This window comes from Athene cunicularia (assembly GCF_003259725.1).
Source record: "Athene cunicularia isolate RWA chromosome 13 unlocalized genomic scaffold, athCun1 chr13_part1, whole genome shotgun sequence".
NCBI classification, from domain to species: domain Eukaryota; kingdom Metazoa; phylum Chordata; class Aves; order Strigiformes; family Strigidae; genus Athene; species Athene cunicularia.
The window spans coordinates 420036-437137 of NW_020799117.1; the positions used below are offsets into that span (position 1 = coordinate 420036).

At 57.7% G+C, this 17102-nt stretch overlaps 2 protein-coding genes and 2 long non-coding RNA genes across 11 annotated transcripts in view; 2 read left to right on the plus strand and 2 right to left on the minus strand.

The window, feature by feature from the left end:
- The window catches only part of LOC113485289, a 12649-nt gene extending 3576 nt beyond the window's left edge, over window positions 1-9073 (minus strand). Inside the window, exons 1-2 of the long non-coding RNA XR_003399392.1 lie at window positions 7952-9073; window positions 1396-1403 (exon numbers count right to left, since the gene is read on the minus strand). This is a non-coding gene — a long non-coding RNA (uncharacterized LOC113485289). The remainder of the gene's footprint in view (window positions 1-1395; window positions 1404-7951) is intronic.
- PPP2R2B (protein phosphatase 2 regulatory subunit Bbeta) overlaps window positions 1-12480 on the plus strand; it is a 95895-nt gene extending 83415 nt beyond the window's left edge. For both annotated transcript variants that reach the window (XM_026858358.1, XM_026858359.1), the window contains 5 exons: window positions 61-238; window positions 2357-2521; window positions 9080-9249; window positions 9690-9781; window positions 10467-12480. In XM_026858358.1, the coding sequence (XP_026714159.1) occupies window positions 61-238; window positions 2357-2521; window positions 9080-9249; window positions 9690-9781; window positions 10467-10746 (885 nt within the window). In that variant the 3' untranslated portion in view covers window positions 10747-12480. The remainder of the gene's footprint in view (window positions 1-60; window positions 239-2356; window positions 2522-9079; window positions 9250-9689; window positions 9782-10466) is intronic.
- On the plus strand, window positions 6388-8807 carry LOC113485288. The gene is made up of 2 exons (XR_003399391.1): window positions 6388-6706; window positions 6737-8807. It is a non-coding gene; the product is annotated as an uncharacterized LOC113485288 (long non-coding RNA).
- A 3067-nt stretch (window positions 12481-15547) lies between the features above and the next one.
- Window positions 15548-17102, minus strand: part of TCERG1 (transcription elongation regulator 1) — a 33015-nt gene continuing 31460 nt past the window's right edge. For 5 of the 7 annotated variants that reach the window (XM_026858058.1, XM_026858057.1, XM_026858056.1 and 2 more), the window contains one exon: window positions 15548-16673. In XM_026858058.1, the coding sequence (XP_026713859.1) occupies window positions 16472-16673 (202 nt within the window). In that variant the 3' untranslated portion in view covers window positions 15548-16471. The remainder of the gene's footprint in view (window positions 16674-17102) is intronic. The other 2 variants (XM_026858053.1, XR_003399360.1) reach the window with 2 other exon arrangements.

Below are 17102 nucleotides of genomic sequence, written 5' to 3' on the forward strand. Positions count from 1 at the left end.
GGGCGGGTGGGACAGCGGGGCCCGTCCCTGGGCACTGACACTCTGCTCCCCGCCCCGCAGGTCCCCGTGCTGCGGCCCATGGACCTGATGGTGGAGGCCACGCCGCGGCGGGTGTTCGCCAACGCGCACACCTACCACATCAACTCCATCTCCGTCAACAGTGACTACGAGACCTACATGTCGGCGGACGACCTGAGGATAAACCTGTGGAACTTTGAAATCACAAATCAAAGCTTTAGTATCCTTTGGTGCGTGCCGCCCCGCGGGACCAAGAGCGGCAGTGAGGGAGGTGCCTTGGCTGGCAAGTGGGGTGTGAGGGCCCTGGGAGCTCAGACACACAGAGGTGTCAGTGGGGGCAGGAGAAAGCTGGATGGGGGCGGCGGGTCCCCGCTGAAGGTGAGGGGCAGGGGGAACCTGCGAGGCCCAGTGCCGCGGGAGGCAGCGGAGCCAGGCTGTGTCTGCTGCGATGGTGACTGAGGCTTACGCAGCCTCCCACCTGGCCCCGTCCCCCGATTGTGGTTCCTTGGTAGAGGAGCTTCACCCTCTGGCAAGGGGGGCTCGAGAGTACAAAATCATGTGTCCGGCTGCAGGACATCAGGGTTCTCTGGTCCCCATGTGTCATTACATCCCTCTTGGCTCACCCGCGCTGCCGGCGGGGTGCCGGGCTATCTCTGGTGGGCACGCTGGGCCGTGGCCAAGTCGCTCCCGCCGCGGCGCAGGGCTCAGCTGGCATCGCCGAGGCTGCTGCTTCCCGGTGTGGGTGACACATTTCTGAATTTTGCCTGCAGGGTGTGCGAGGGGAAGGAGGGAGGGAGGGGGGTCCGCGGGTGATGGAGAAGACAGCTGCCTTGGGGAAGATGGAGAGGAAATATTAATCATGCGGTGTCCTTTATACCCTGCAGCAGGGTGACAGGCTGCCAGTCACAGTCAAACAAATGAGGTCGTGCCAGTCACCCTTGTAACAGCCGCATCAGAAATAATAACAACGGGGCACTAATCACCGGTGATATTTATATAGTGCTTCCTACAGAGAAACCCCCAGGGCACGTGGCAGATTTAGGCAGCTGGAGCGGATTTCAGCAGTCCCAGCGTGTGGCTGGTGGGAGCTCGCAGTGGGTACGGTTGAGCAGGGCTGCAGCCTGTGTCGCCTTTCAGGGCAGCAGGTGAGCAGTACTCAGTTTGGGTGAAACCGCAGGGAGTTTAGATGTCCCGAGGGAGTTTGGCCAAGGTGCAAGTGCAGCACCCAAAGCGCTTGCTAAGAATTGATGGAGAAGCATCACCACCAGAGAGATGTCCCCTCAGACGTCCCATCCCACTGGCTTGCTGGTGTCACCCCTCTGCCCAGCACCTTGGAGCCCCTCCCAGAGGTGTCCCCACTTTGGCTGAGCACGAGACCAGCCCCTCTGGGCTCTCTGCAGGGGCCAGGTGGCAGGAAGGGAGAGGAGGCTGCACCGCCCGCCTGCCCAGGGAGGTGAGGAGCGCGTCACCGTTTTGTCAATAAAACCCAAATCCAGCCCCTGCCTGCCAGCTGGGAAGAGGCAGTGCTGTCTGTGGGTTGGGGTTTCTTGGTTTTGTGCCTGTCACCAGCCACTGCACAGTGTGATGGGGTTTGAAACCCTGCTGAGCAAAGCGTGGGGGCTGTCCCTGTAGGTCAGAAGCGGGTCGGCGCAGGATGCGGGACACAGTGTGACCCTGGACTGCTCCTCGATGCAGGCTGGCTGTGCCTCACCAACACCCGCACGCTCCGGCTGCGGCGCCTTGGGGGGCGATCGCTGCCCCGCGGGGCCGGGCGCTGGGTGCGGGGCTGGCTTCCACCAGGCTCCAGGTTCCGCTCGGCGGCTGTGAGCTGCAGCAGCTGCTTCTGCGAGAGCAATTGCTGCTGTAGAACACTCCACGTGGGTGAGAAATTCATCTAGTCATCATCATCTTTTCTTCTTTTTTTTAATTCCTGTCTTGCTAGAAACAGCAGGATCTTAATTTGCTTTCCAGGTTGTGAGGAAAGGTGCTGTTTCTTTTTCGCCCTCTGGTCAGTGGGGAAATCGTCCTGTGCTGGGTGTCTGCACTGTAACATCTGAAGCCGCCTCCACCGGTGACTGTTGGCTCGGTGTCAGGCTGGGACAGACACTTGTGAGCCGTCCCCTGCAGCACTGGGATGCTCTCTGGGGCTGTGCGGGCCCTGGCACCATCTGTGAGGCCTGGGGACAGGGTCTGCAGCCCGGTTTTCAACCCAGCATTTTTAACCCATCAAAGCCCCAGTTTGCACGGGGCGAGGGGAAGCCGAGGTGTCCAGAGACAGCAGCGGGAGGGCAGCGGGTCTGGGCCGGGCTCCGTGGGGCTCCTTGACTCGCCCCGCCAGACATCGTGGACATCAAACCGGCCAACATGGAGGAGCTGACGGAGGTGATCACGGCTGCCGAGTTTCACCCGCACCACTGCAACACCTTCGTCTACAGCAGCAGCAAAGGGACCATCCGCCTGTGCGACATGCGCACCTCTGCCCTCTGCGACCGCCACGCCAAGTGTGAGTACAGCCCCGCCAGCGGGACGGGGCCCCCTTTGGCTTAAAAGAGCCCAAAAACGGGAGCGTGGAGCCCGACCTGGGCTCAGGTCTGTCCCACCAGCTCTCCCCATCCTCCCTCGGGGTGTGCAGGGCTGGGGTCATGCGTGCCCCTGGGTGTTCCCGTGGCTACGTGCCCTCAGCCCTGCCTGTCCCCAAGCAGAGCAGCTTCCCCTGGGCCCCGGCCACACACCCTTGGGGGAGCCTGTTAAAAACCCCCAAGTGTGGTGTTTCGGCGGCAGCAGGTCCGAGGGGTCCCTGGGATGTCGGTGCCCAGCGTGTGCAGAGCTGTCAGTGCCAGAGACAGTGCTGTGTTTGTTGAGGCTGTTTGTCCAAACAGCCCCGTGTCCTGTTGCCAGCTCCAGTTGACTCCGGGGGGGTCAGGACATGCAGAAAAGCCCCCACAATGTTTGGAGTAAGGTGGGCAGGCAGGGAGCTTGTCCTGGGTCCTCCCCGGGCTGATGCGACAGTGAGCTGGTGCCGAGGCAGCCAGCTGAGCGTGGCTCCTACTGAGCCTGGGCCCGGCAGGAAATATTCTCTTTATGAGCAGCTGCTGGTAAACTGGTGGCATGAACAGCTGTGGCGGTTAGGGGTGGGCTGGCGCATCCCTGTCGCTGTTGTTGGTGCCCCAGCAGTTCCTGGGGGGCAGCTCCGTGCTGAGCTCAGTGCTGTGGATGAGACACAGAGGTGGGACAGACCCAAAGGAGTTTGGCATCTGCCTCTGAGCAGAAACACGGGCTGCTATGCTGTGTGACTGGACAGCTACACCCCTGTGCCTCCTGTTCTTGAGTTTCCTTCAGAAAATTGCCAATGTCCTGTGGGAAGTGAAGGAGATTTTTGGTATTCAAAGTGTGATAATGTTACGAGAACAAGATGCACAGACCAGGTGCAACTTCCTGGAGCCCCATGCTAATAATCTACGTGCAGAGACACCCGGCTGTGCTCCAGGCTGAGCTTTCCTAGAGGTGACAGGGAATTACACACCAGCTAATGCTTCTGGGCTTTTGAGCTGCCGTCGCAGTCCAATACCTGTTTTTGAACTAGGGTAGTGGGTGGAGGGGAAAGCTGACATCGCTGGCAGGAGATACAGAAGTGTCAAGTGTCAGTTTTCCCAAAACACACCTTTCTATTCTTGCATTTCCCGACCGCGTCTCGCAGTCCTACAGTGCGGCTCCCAGCTGAGAATCAGAATACAATTAAGGAGCAAACAAAATTCATTTTCCTGACACTCCAGTGACAGGAGCCCCCCCCCAGCATTTCCCTTTGTCTGGGCACTGCCGCGTCCCTCCAGCCCTCGGCGAGTGCCCCAGCCAGCGGTGAATCCCGGCTTGGTTTGACCTCTCCCGTGACATTTCCTTATTGATTTCCCTCCGTCCCTCAGAAGCATCAGCCTCAGTCAATTGCAGTTCAGCAGATGTGTGAGTTGAAATTGAGACAGTCCATCAAAGTTCAAAATGAAAAGCAACATTGGCTTTTGGAGGCGAATCCTCCAACGGAGACATTTAATAACTGTCAATATTTAATAAAAATGCAGAAGGTAGCGCTGCACATCCCAGTCATGTTTATTTAGATAGATGCAGTTTGCTTCTCAGGGCCAGCTTCTACTTATTAACTTTTGTTTGCCCATTTTATTTGAGGCTCCTGCAATCTGTGACACAATGCCTGTTACCTCCAGCCTCGTAGCTGGCCTCAGAGCCATCTGCTTCCACACGGAACGCCCGCCGGCCGGAGGAGAGGCGCGGCCGCCGCGCTGAGAGGGCCGTGGCCCGGCGGGGGAGCCTGCCCGGGCACAGCAGGCACCACAAAAGTGGGGGGTGTCCGAAGCAGCGTGGGAAGCCAGTGGGGAGGTTGGGTTTCCTGGAGCAGCTGGTAACGCCGGCAAAAGTAATCCTGTTTGGAGAGCCTGTGGGAAAGCAAGGAAAGACACTGGTGATTTCCTCATAGCCAAAGGTGTTGGGCTTTCCTTTTTTATTTTAAGGAGCCACCTGTGGCTGCACGTACCGAGCTCCTGAAACAAGAGGCTCTGAGTACTGCCCGTTTCCCAATGGGGAGCCTTTGCCTTCTTGTCTTTATCCTGCTGACTGCCTTACAGCAACGCTACCAAATGTTATTCTTGGCTGAAAACAGTTTCAGCTTTAGTTAGAAATAAGAAGCACACAGAGCTGCTTTGCTGAGGTAACCCACAGCCACAGGTTTTACCCTCCGATATTGCAGATGCCTCTCTGAAATGATCCCCGCCGTCATTTGGGCCAGCACTGCTGCCTGTGGAGGGGCCCCGCGAGGAAGCCCAGCCAGACTGCATCGCCCTGCTGTCGGCCCGGAGGAGAGGCCCGTCCCCGCGGAGCAGGGTCACCCCAGGGCCGTGCAGCCCCCGCGGCACCGCGGCGTGTGGGGGGCTGTGGCCCCGCAGCGAGGGGCCTGGGCAAGGCTGGGGGGCTGGTGGCAGGGGGAGCTGGTGGCGTGGGGAGGGCAGCGCCTGCTCCATGTCAGAGGAAAATGGGTTTGTTGTGTAACAGAATTAGTGCTCAGAAATCCTTCCCGTGAGCAGCCCGGATCTGCTTCTGCAGCCAGAGCAAAGCCGCAGAAGCCTTCAGCCGGGAAGCAGAAATAGCTCCCCTGAGCCCCTGCCCAGCCGCATTCCCCGACCCCCTCCATCCCGCCGCCGGGGACCGGGGGGCCCTGCCCATGTGCTGTGACCCCTGTCCAGGCAGAGCCCCCGTCAGGGCCGGGGGGGGCCCCAGCACCCCACGATGGAGTGAGCGGCTGCGGCCGTGCTGCCTGGTGGCCGTGGGGACGGTGCTGGGGGCTGGGGACAGCGGGGTCCAGCCGCCCTGCAGACAGCAGCTTCCCCCGCCCTGCCCGCGTCGGCGCGGAGCACGCTGCAAAGCGCGTCCTCGATCCGTACCTCAGCTGTGAGGACGAGGAGCACGTTTTGTCGCCTCGCTACAGATAGGCAGAATGAGGCTCGAGTTCGTGGGGGAAATTGCCACCAGAGCAGTAATTTCTGCCCATAGCCCGCGGTTGCAAGGCTCCTGCACCTCTGGGATGAGGGTGATTGCAGAGTTGATTTTTCTAATGCAGAGCAAAGCTCAGTTCTCTGCTTGTGCTAGCAGAGTGATTAATTGTGTGATTAATTTTGTGCTTATCAGTGGAGTTTTGACTTTTTATTTGAAGCCAGAGAAGGAGCAGAAGGTGAATGCATTTGCCTGTGCAAGCGCTGCTCCGCTGTGCTTCCAGGTGCCTGCGGGGGCCCCATTTATTGCCAGATTAACTGGAGTCTCAGCTGAAATCCGGAGAGGTCGGGTGCCTCACCTGGGGCTTACACTCCAAGTGGCCCCATTGCTTTTGGTGCAGCCACCTTGCACACAGGAGTGGCATGTGGCCCCTGGGCCAGCAGGCCCCTGGCCCCCTGACCCAGGGGTGCTGCCCGAGGCTGGGGGTGTGCGAGGGGGCAGGAGGCAGCCAGAACCTGGCAGAGACACGGCTCTGCCCGTTTGTCTCACACAGGTTAATACAGACCTGTGCTGAAACAGCTAAACCCACAGCACACTTGCTGGCAGCCAGTCCCAGGGACGCCCCAAAAGCTCAGCAAGGAGGAACGACCGTGTAGGACGGGACTGACTGATCCAGAGTCCCTTTATCTGACAAGTCACTTAATACAGCCACTGGTCTGGTGCAGCCTGAAACTGAGGATGCACAAAAGAGGGAGAGAGGGAGAAGGAGGAGGAGAGGTGAGAGGGAAGCTGGGCTTTGCTAGCTGGCTCTTTCCAAAGAGAGGAGAGCACAGGAGTGAAGCAGCTGCTTTTGGACTAAATTAACTTCTCTGACCTCGACGCGTGGCTAAACGCCCCGGGAGGCTTGGCCTCACCCCTGGCCAGCTCAGAGGAGAGGCTCTGAGCCACGTATCCCAGGCTGCCACACGCCATTGGCACAGGCAGGGATGAAGCTAAAGTGCCAGCTCTGCAAAGCCAAACCAGGCTCCGGCAAAACACGTTCACTCCCGAGTTCCTGCTAACAGCATGTTCTCTTCACCTATTTTTTCAGCTAAGCCTTTTATAGAGGAGAAAGGTTATCTAAGTAGAGCACAGGGATCTGATGCCCTGTTTGTGTAGACAAAGCCAGGCCTGTGCAGCACTGGGAGTCTGTGAGGTGAGGTGAGGTGAGCTTAGCTGGGCTGAGCTGAGCTGAGCTCTCATTGTCCCAGGTTTCAGCTGGAGCAGAGCTGAGCTGGTCATGTCGACCCCAGAAACTAATCATCTTCCTCCGAGCCCTCGCAGGAGCTAACGAAGTCCTGCTGCATGGAATAATAGGCCTGGCAAGACCTCAAGCTAAGAATTAACTAGTCGGTTGTGCAGAATCTCCGGGGGGTGAAGAACAAGCCTCTTGTGCCACCCTGAGCTCATTTAGAAAAGCAGGAAACCTCTTTGCCTTTGCAACCCTCTCCTGTCTTCATCTGAAATCAGCCCTTCGGCCTGGTGCCTCGCCGGTGTCTCACGGGGCGGGTGCTGGGGCTGAGCGGTGGCGCTGAGCGCAGGGAGGGACAGGTGGCAGCCGTGGCCCGGCGGGGTTTGGTGGCAGTGCAGGGCAGCTCTGCTCTGCGCTGGGTTTCCTGGTCTGCGTTGCTAATTGTCATGATTAAATGAGGAGTGAGAAAGAAAAGGCAGTGCTTGAATTGGTGTTAAATTTATTGATGAGTGGAAAAACCCGTTGGCTTTGAAGCTGCCCGGAGAGGGGTCCCCTGGCTGAGGGGAGCTCCTGGGAGCGAGGAGGCAGCAGCTTGGGGTGGGGGTGTCACCTCCAGAAGTGCTGTTTGAACGGTGGCTGTGGGCGTTGGTAGGTCTGGTTTTTGCTTCCCAGTGTCAGAGCCCCAGTACGGTGGGTGACCAGCGCAGGGAAGGGGCAGTTAACCCACAGCAACCTGCTCCGAAGTCTGAAAGGTCGACGGCTCCTCCGCGCCGGCCGGGGCCGGGACTGGATCCCGCCCTGGACTCTGCTGTGTGCGGCCGGATCCCACGCTGCGCCCAGTGCTCGAGTTCCTCGGCACAGAGGAGCTGCCCGGGGCCCCCGTGCTCTCCCGCTTGCCCCAGCCCCGTCCTGGGCATGGCTGCAGCCCCTCCTGGGTGCCAGCTCCCCCCGGCACAAGAGCCCGGCCGGGGGCTGGCCGAGGAGCAGAGCAGACGGGAACGCTGCCGGGGCCTGCGCTCGGTCCCAGGGTCGGGGATCCCTTCCCCAGCCGTGCCGCTGCCCTGGGGTTCGCTCTCTGAGGCCTTTCCTCTTGGGTAGTTGAGCTGCAATTTAACATTTCTACTTCTGCAGTATCAGCAACAGTTTCCTCTTGCCCCTGTTCTGGAACTGAACCCGTCCAGGCGTGGCCAGGCTCCCCTACACCGGGACGGAAGGGAGCTGCGGCCCCGGAGGGAGCAAACCCGCCGTGGTGCAGCGAGATGAGTCCTGGCGTCAGCTGCTCTCCGCAGCCCGCTCAGATCTTCCGGCCGCTCCTTGCTGTCGCTTTTCTTATTTAAAAAAAAAACCTGGCGTGCCATCAGATTTCCTGCTGGTGATGAAAGGACCCAGAGCTGGGTCCTGCTGTGGGCGATGCTGTTTCTGATTTGTAGGGAGATCATTTATAGCGGCACTTCAGGGGTTTTCCCCGCTGTACTCAGGAGTTCAGGTGTTGGTACCGCAGGGCTCAGCGCGGGGACGATAAACCCGGGCGAGCGCAGGGCACGCTGCCGCCGTACGGCCACGGCCACCGGTGCCTCGGAGCCAGAGGCCACCGTGGCGGAGCCTCAGCGCTGGGGACGAGGGTCAGACAGACCCAGGTGGCGACTGGATTTTTCTCCATTAGAGAAGCAAAGCGGTGTGAGCTGCTGTTAGCCTGTGGCATCCTTCACCGCCGCGCCAGAGAGCTGTCTGCGGGAACAGGGAGACAGACGGACGTCCCCGCGCCCGCAGCCTCTCTCTGTGATGGTTTTTTTTTTTAAAGCCAGACTTGCCCAGCTGATGTTGCTTTGAAATCAAAATTGTAAATACATTTAATTTGGAACTTCATCTCCTTCAAACTCTGATTTATTCACAGACTGATCAGATTAAGTCTGTAGGTTGCAGTGGCTATAAAATATTTACATTGACACTGCACATTGATTTCTGGGGAGCAGCAGTGCCATGCAAGGCTCTAAATCTTCCGGGCTCTGTGGTGCTGGTGATGGATCGGTCTCCAGTGATCCTGCTTGCTTATTGCATGCATTAACAATGAAGGAGCTTCAGTTGTGCCAAGCAAAGTCCTTAAAATACAGACATTTGTCTGGTCTGGGCCAGTGGTGAGGTCCCGTGGGGACGGGGGTGCTGGTGGAGCGGGGCCGGAGGGCGTTTGGGACAGGCGGTGGCTGCCCCGGCTCGGTGCCGTCTGTGGGGCTCCACGCCGAGTCGGAGCGGTGCCGGGGCGGGATGGCAGGTCCTGGCCTGGGGACAGGGAGCTCCTGCCTTGGCTGATGCCGGGGCTTGGCCTTTCCTCTTCTGCAGTTTTCGAAGAGCCCGAAGACCCAAGTAACCGGTCGTTTTTTTCTGAGATCATCTCCTCAATCTCCGATGTCAAATTCAGCCACAGTGGGAGGTATATCATGACCCGGGACTATCTCACTGTCAAGGTCTGGGACCTGAACATGGAGAACCGGCCCATCGAGACCTACCAGGTGAGCGCGGCACGGCCAGGCCCCGGCAGCGGTTGGGCACCCGCGGTGCTCCTGCCCAGCCGCGTGGGTACAAGCCCCACGGATGGCAGCATTGTGCCATGAAATCATGGAACATGAACACAGAGATGTTAAACATGGGCTCGAGGGGCTGGAGAGGTGGAAGCCGCATCCCCAGGCTGGGTGTGGGTGAGGAGGGGAAGCTCGGGTGCTGGTGGCCCCGTGCCTGGCGCTGCCCAAGCCGTTTGCGAAGCGGTGCTGGTGCTGCTCCCTACAGTGGGGGGGTGGCTGCGGTCCAGGCCACACCATGTCAGGCCGTGCCCAGTGCTGACGGCTCGGCCACGGGGCTGGAGGACCTGGCGAGCACCGGGCTGGCGTTTGCCGGCTGCTGGGCGGTGCCAGCTGGGGCCTCGGCCCTCACACCCATCCCTCCCTGCGGGCAGGTTCACGACTACCTGCGGAGCAAGCTCTGCTCGCTCTACGAGAACGACTGCATCTTCGACAAGTTCGAGTGCGTCTGGAACGGGTCTGACAGGTGAGCGGTGCAGCTCCAGGGTCTCGCTCTGGGGTGGCCTGGGGGCACCCACCCCCTCCACCCCCCGTGCCAGCCCTGTCCCGGCTTTCGGGGTCTGGGGAGTAGTTGTGGGTGCACCAGGGATCACCCAAACCCCACCTCTGCACCCAGGAGCTGCTGAGGGAGGCCAGTGGGGTCCCGGGGCCCTCCTGGACAGGTTCAGTTTCTGCCCCCATTTCTCCCACACCTGGGGGAGGGTGGTGATGCGTTTGGCTCCAGATTGCCACAATCTGGGGCTGACAACTATCCACAGGTGTGCCACGTCGAGCCAGGTGGCAGCAGGCAGGTGCAGCCAATTGACCTGGCAGGATTGCCCCACCTTTTCTCTGAACCATCAGAGCCAGCTGATGAGGCACAGCTGGGCCTGAAGCCCAAATTCCAGATCTAATCCAAATCTCGTTATGCCTCTGGATATTCAGTCTGCCTCTAAAAAGGTGTGAAAAATCACTGGGTTCAGGGCAGCTAAATCTTTGCCATGAAGCCTGTTCTCCCACTGTGAGAGAATTGCCTCCCACATGTGCAATGCCCAGGGTAAGGTGGGACACGGCCTCCGAGGTGCCCGGTGTCCCCATTGTGCCCCCGGGGCCAGGGTGTTGCAGGGCTGGGGCCGTGTGGTGACCCCGTTGTCCTTCCTTCCTCCTGGCAGCGTCATCATGACGGGCTCCTACAACAACTTTTTCCGCATGTTCGACCGCAACACCAAGCGGGACGTGACGCTGGAGGCCTCGCGGGAGAACAGCAAACCCCGCGCCATCCTCAAGCCGCGCAAGGTCTGCGTGGGTGGCAAGCGGAGGAAAGACGAGATTAGCGTGGACAGTCTGGACTTTAGCAAAAAGATCCTGCACACAGCTTGGCACCCCTCCGAGAACATCATTGCCGTGGCAGCAACAAACAACCTGTATATATTCCAGGACAAGGTTAACTAGGAGGACAAGTTGTTATTTAGGAATCTCATGTACTGATTACTAGTAAACACAAGATTTCAAATGTTTCTTTTCTTTCCTTTTTTTTTTTTCCTCTTCCTTCCTATTCCTGTGTTCAGTTACTGCTCTGCAGATAGCAGCTGCGCGGAGGCGAGCACCCCCGTACCCCCGGGGCAGGGGGGCGCCCCAGAGACCACAGATTTCTCTTTATTTATGCGCTGAGAGCTGTGGGGCAGCGGGGGCGGCGTTTGGCTTTGGGCTGGTGCCCCCGGAGGGCTGCGGCCAAAGGACGAGCGTGGGGCGGGGGCTGGCGGCTGCGGGGCACCAGCACCGGGCACAGCATCCCGCTCCGACCCTAGAAACTCCCCACCTGGTACGCTGCAAGATCAGAACATCGTCCCCTTTGCCATTTTTCACATTTCTCTTTTTACTATTATTATTTTGTGTTTTTACCAACAGAGACAGCAAAACCAAACGTAAAATGGAAAAGTTCAGATTTGCAAAGGAAAAGGACAAGCTTAAAGGGGGGGGGATCTGCTGCGCGCCGGGACGTGTCTGCTCTAGCCAGGCTGCTGCCTTCCCCCCCGCCCCACAGAAACTCTCCTGAGGATTTGGCTTTGTAGATACTGTGGTGCCTTTTTTTGGTATATGAAATACCTTTATAAATGATGCTTCCAAACTGCATTGATTGCAAACCAAATTGAACCTGGGCTTCTCTTCTGCATTTCTTGTCTTTGCTTTGGTCATTTTTACTTGTTCTGTTGTAAGCTCTTGCATGTTGTGACTTTCCCTCTCTTTCTTTTTAAATTAATTTATTTATTTATTCATTCAATTTTTTTAAAGATAAAGTATAAGTTGCTAATTTATGACCTTCTAAAAAAGAATCCAACCATATATTGCTGTTAGCACCTGACTGCTTCAGAGAGAGGCTGTCTGTGGTCCTACATTATTATAATAATAATGACAATAATAATAATAATAAAAACAATAACTCTTCCTCTTTGCATGGCAAGGCTGCCCCTTTCTACTCTAAAGAGTGTTCAGGTCCCTCTTTCACTTGAGCAACTGTTCAATAAAAACAACAGAACTACTGAATTTTCAGTCAATCTGAAACCTGCTCCTGCAACAAAAAGCAAATGAATAAATACATTCAATTAAAAAATTCAGCACTGTCACTTCAGAAGTGGCTCGGTGAGGGTGACCCTGCTGTGCCCCACTGTTCCGCAGGGGCAGTGCAGGGACATTTCCACCACTCCAAGGGCATTTTCCCCTCCTGGGCCGCCTCTCTGCAAGGCACCTCCCGGGCTCCCGCGTGTCCCACCGTGGCCTCCCCCTTCTCACCAGCGAGGGGCCGAGCAGCCGCTTGCTCCAGGGACTGTGCGGGAAACCAGGAGCTGCGCGGCGGCGGCGGGTGCCCTGGCCCTGGGACGGAGCCTGGGGGTGCTGAACCCCCCTGGACAGGCGACCTCGCTGGGGGAGCCGGGGCAGGGCCAGGGCAGGGAGAGCTTGCTGCCTTCCAAGGAGTGACCTCAAGGGAAAAAAAACAAAGTGCACTGGCTCGTAAATTTATTACAAGTGATGGCTTTCAGGCGTAACTTTTTTTTAAAAACGAAATGGTATAAAAAAAATAGCAAGAGTAAATGAACCATTTTTTTAAAAAAAAAAAAAATGTTCTTTTTTGGTTCCTGTAAAGAAAGCCTGCACTCTGGTATCAGAAGTAAAGTTGTCCCAAACGTGTCCTTGTGTGGAGTCGCTGCTTGCTGTGCCTCGGGTGCGCTGGGCAAGGGGAGCGCTGGGGCACCCAGAGGGTCCCTGCCCAGAGCTTGGCTGCCGGGTCTGTGCTGAGGAGGGAGGGCAGGGGTGGTCCCAGGGACCCCAGGGATTCTGTGTCAGGACAGTGGATAATTCGGGGGGAGTACAGCCTCCCCTGAGCCGGGTGCACCGTGGGGAGGGCGAGTCCCTGGGGGCAGGGGCCATGGTGGGGCTGAGGAAATGTCACACGGTGCCTCAGCTGGTCCCCGCTGCAATCCCCAGCGCTTCGAGCAGCTGGGGGGGGTTGGGGTGCTGGGGGGGTGCTGCCTGGCAGGGCAGCACGTGCTGTGCCAGCAGCGTTGTTTGGTGCCACGTGTGTGACGCTGCCCAGTGCACATGGCGCCCTCGGGGCCGGCCGACAGCCCGCGATCGATGACCTGCTCGGCCATGCAGGGAAGAACATTCTCACAGCCCAGCCTGTCGCCCCACAGCCCAGCCTCAGCACTAAATAACTCCAGTAACGGGGCTGCGTGGAGTGACAAGGGCCGTTACTCTTACCCCACAGCCCGGCCTCTGGAAAATGGAGCTGCTGGACCCTTCACTTTGGTGACAGGGTCTGGGGAGTGAGTCAGCCCCCGTCAGAACTCCACCCGGCCCCAGCGCCTGGCTCGGCCAAGGAGCACTTGGGTGTCTCTGGCACAAGCTGGAGCCACGGGCTAACGGCTGCTGGATGCTCCTTTGCACAGCCCGTGTGGGACAGGAGCACGGGCAAGTGCATGGGGATGTTCATGCCCATAAAGCAGCTGCTTGGGGTAGAGTGTTGACCCTCACACCCTTGGCAGCCTGATCAAACACCGCATCTCACAGAACCCAAACACAGCCTTAGCTCCACACACAGGCTGGACAGTACACGCACAGACAATTCACTGATTCGGGCACCCTCCTGGCGGCTTCACTGACCCTTCCCCCTCGCGCTGGGGAGGCGCCCGGGGCTCCTCACTCCCTCCTGCTCCGGCACAGGGTGGGCAACTCCCCGCTGCAGGTACGAGCTGTGCCTCAACTCTCCACTGCCCGTGGAACAGCAGCTGCTGGGGAAGCACCAGCTTTATTTTCCATTTGAAGCCATGGCTGAGAGCCGAGTTGGCTTCAGGACGCCCCCAAAGCGGGATCCGGCGCAGAGCAGCTCCCCCAGGCAGGGGCTGTCGCCGTCCGTCTGCCCTGAGCTGTGCAGGGTGCGATCCCCGACGCACCAGCCCTGCTGCTGTGCCGGGGGTGAAGCGTGGAGGGCTGGTGCTGGTAGTAAACCACCGGCCGTGTCCACCCGCTCACCTTCTCCAGCAAGACAAATCTCATTATTGGGTAAAGTGTTAAAACGAGCTGCCAGTTCCTCTGCAGTCCATGTACCGATTCTCTGCTGTTCTTGGTGATGAATTTAAACAGTCACCCCTCATTAGAAGCTGCAGGGCATGGATTATACTGTCAAGGAAATGTTATTCAAACAGACACTCATTTACCTTCACATTAACTGTGTGACCTTAATCTACTACAATGTGCACAGCTTCAAGCCCGGGGTTATTCCCCGGTGCACAGCGTGGGGCCAAGGGGGGCGGCTGGGGCAGCACTGTGAGTGTTTCCAGCCCGGCTTCTGACCTTTAAAACACCCACGTTTGTCTTCACACCTCTGTGGAAAAGGAGCTGTGTGCAGAACGCAGCTCCTTACCCCAGAATCGAGTCCAGCTTTTAAAAACTGGGGCCTCTCTCCCATTCCTAAACTCACAGAGATTTACCTCCTGCCGTGGCAGCCCGTGGCGAGCACTCAAGCCACAGCAGGGCCCGGCCAGGGCAGGTGCTGGGCCGCAGCAGAGAAGGTGCTAGAAAAGCCCTGGGCACGCCGATACCCAACCGCCTCTCTGGAGGAGGCCCCCACGGCTGCCCCGGGGGCTGGGGCAGAGGGGACCCTGCCCGAGGCGCCGTGGGGGGGACACCAGCTCCGCTGTCCTGCCTCGCCCGCGCGTCCCCCAGCAGCACCGGCTGCAGCTGCAACCCACCGTGGGGGTGGATAATTGCTTTATCCACAGAATAAGCAGATAAATAAATGTTAATGAACATCTGGTCTCCATAAACAAGATAAATTAAAATTAATAGCCATCTTATTCATTTAATGAACAAGTTAACCATATTTTAAAACAGCCGTAAAACCCACGCGGTTTCCTGCAGGGCTGCGCCCAGCCGGGGGGGAGTGAATCCACCCCCTGCCCTCACAGGGAGCCGCAGCCCCCCGTCCTGCTCAGGGCACCCCCACGGCTGCCCGAGGGGACGCGAGGGCCCGGGGCAGGCCGGGGGGTGTGGAGGGGGCCCGCAGGGTTCCCCCACAGCCGGGGGGCTCAGGGGACTCTGTGCTGTCGGCAGCCGAGTACCGGAATGAGTCCCCGGGTCTGTGAGCATCGACCCTCCCCTGCTGCACCCGGCGGGAGCCAGTTGTACTTCAGGGGGGAGCGGGACGTCCCGCCGGGTGGGAGTTCTGGCCTCTACCATCCTCCTCCCCGCTCCTGCCGGCACTGCCCAGGGGGGAATGGGGACACCTGCCCTGAGCCTGGGGGGTTCGTTCTCCCTACGTGCACCAGTTCCAGCCACCAGCAGTACAAATCCCTCCCAGTGAGCAACGTTCCCCCCTGGGGCTCAGCTGCAAGGCCCAGGGGGTGGCCACCAAACTGTAATTGCTGAAAAAAAAAAAAATAAAAAAAATCGGTTTCTCATGGAAGAATCAATCCCTCCTCACCCCTCAACTGAAAGGAAGACATCCATGTCAAAGACAGAAGAGAAGGAAACACTTTGACGGCGCCAGCCCGTCTCATTTAAGCACAAGACTAAAGAACTAAACCAGAAAACAAGTGCGTGTGCTGACCTGAGGGGGCCGCAGGGAGATCCAGCACTGCGCAGGGCCACGGGTCTGCCAGGCAGGGCCATCGGTCTGGGCAGCAGGACTTCATGCTGTACTCGTGAATTCAAAGTCCAACAAAATCCAACAAAAACTGGTATTAGGCCTGTACAATCCATATATAAAAAGGGTTGGTTTATTGTAGTTCAAATACATAAACTGAACAATCCCAACATTTCAAAATTAAACTTTAGAAACACAAGTTTAACATTCAAAACAGGAGTATAGTTTACAAGAATCGCCCAGAGGGGAAATCCACAGTCTAATCCAGAAGTATGTAAAGATCACTTTATTGTAAATAAAAGTGTGTTTATACAACCGTCCTGTTCTGCTCCAGTAACCACTGTTATTGACCAAGTATTTCCAACTTTGAGTAAAAACTATTAGACAAATCTTCACTTGGGCAGAGCAACCTGGTTTTGCTTCTAACTCATGGGTAGGGTAAGGAACAAAGCAGACCTGTGAACAAATTTAATTTGGTCTCAGTCCTAATTCTCCTGTCTCAGCTCTAACTCTGGCTTTCATCGATTTAGTTCCATTTACAAGGGCGGAAGCGAGCAGACCTGGGCCTTGTTTCCAGGATGGGTCTTCAGCCAGGAGCAAGCGAAGGCGGCGCGGGGGCAGCGCCGTCCCCTGGGCCGGGGCCCGTCAGCGCCAGCGCGCACTCGCAGTACAACTGACGCCACGGGCGAGGTCGTCCTCCAGACCCACGTGGGCGACGCTGCTGAGAAGAGCTTCCAGACACCCACACCCCACGGATACCGCGCTGCTCGCGGCGCTGAAGCTACCAAACACAGCCCACACGATCGATCTTTGTCAGTCATGCCCCAGAGAAATTCATAAATACCTTTACGTGGGTTTTTTGTTGTTGGTTTCCCCCCCCCCAGAGACCATTTTATGTTCACAAATGCTGCTTCTTCCTCTGCTCCTCAGATGGTTTTGCAATATATTCACGGTAATGTGTATGTATAAACCTGACAGATGGCTCATGCAAGCTTTTGATTTAACAGATACCCTTGGCTTCAGAGTATTTCGTAACTATTTTGTTGTTCGCCTGGTGGGCTCGGAGGCGGTGGGCGGCGGGGGCGGGCCTCGGCGGTCCAGGTCATCTACGTAGGACACGATGAGCTTGCGCCTCTCCTCCGGCACGCAGTCGAGTACCAGATACCGCTTGTCGTTCTGCAATATCTTCTCTACATCTTTCAGGTGCTGATCTGACTCCTGGATCAACTTTTTGGATCTGAAAGCAAGCGGAAGAATTACCACCCTGCCCCCACCACAGGGAGGGGCGGAACGGCAGAGCCAGGAAGGGTGCAGGGACCCGGGGAGCTTTTCGGCGGGGAAGATGCCACTTTGGGCCAGGACCAGGCTCCTCTACACTGCTCCGTGCACGGGAACCAAAGGCCTGTTGCCTGCATTTGTGTTATGTTAAGGAAGGGCCATGGAGGACCCGTCTGGCTGCAAGGGCCTTGTACAGCGCTACACAAACTATACGAGGCTAAAGCCTAGAGGGGACCAAAGGAAAAAAAAACCAAAACAGTTTTAAATTCAGCATCTAAATGAGGCAAACAATGAGAATGTGGATGTGGAAATCTCAGCAGGGTCCAGCACAAGCTCAGAGCTCTGTCGCCCAGCTCAGTGATGCCGGGAGCCAGACCCCCCCCCCCCC